Genomic DNA, 472 nt, shown 5'->3' with positions numbered 1-472 from the left:
GGTCCCCCACGGGATCCCGGGGCGCGCCGCCCTCCGCTGCGGCCTCCTCCGGACCGCGCTCACCTGAGTCCGCCATCACCGGCGCCGCCTCGCCGACGCCCTGGCACCGGTTTAGATTCGGATCTGCCGGCACATCGCCGGGAGCCGTGGCTTGGGCGACGGGGAGCTTGCTGCCCCCATCCAGGCCGCTCATTTTGGTGGATGTCAGACCCGCAGCGGCCGAGCAGCGAGCGTTCCCGGTCCTCTGCGGTAAAGCGGCGCTGCTGCAGTCAGCCCCTGGCGCCGCCCCTCGCTGCCTCCAGAGCGGCGCTGCCATGGCAACCGGTGACGTCAGGGCCGTAGCATCTCTCTCCACTGCGCCAGAACGCGGCGCGCAGGTGCCCGGGCCTGTCCGGCCAGCCTCCCCCCCTTTGTCTGGTTTCAAGATGGGTTACGGATTCGGTCTTCTGGGAAGGAAATTGGATGTGCGTAA

The 472-nt window shown here is 69.5% G+C and overlaps 1 protein-coding gene across 1 annotated transcript in view; it reads right to left on the bottom strand.

Moving 5' to 3' along the window:
* Positions 1-242, bottom strand: part of Tspyl4 (TSPY-like 4) — a 3,693-nt gene extending 3,451 nt beyond the window's left edge. The window contains exon 1 of the mRNA XM_013032789.1: positions 11-242. Coding sequence (XP_012888243.1) covers positions 11-193 — 183 coding nt within the window. The 5' untranslated portion in view covers positions 194-242. The remainder of the gene's footprint in view (positions 1-10) is intronic.
* Positions 243-472: the final 230 nt, after the last annotated feature.

The sequence above is a fragment of the Dipodomys ordii genome, unplaced genomic scaffold (genome assembly GCF_000151885.1).
Source record: "Dipodomys ordii isolate 6190 unplaced genomic scaffold, Dord_2.0 Scaffold157, whole genome shotgun sequence".
NCBI classification, from domain to species: Eukaryota; Metazoa; Chordata; class Mammalia; order Rodentia; family Heteromyidae; genus Dipodomys; species Dipodomys ordii.
This window is presented reverse-complemented; position numbering and strand designations above follow the sequence as displayed.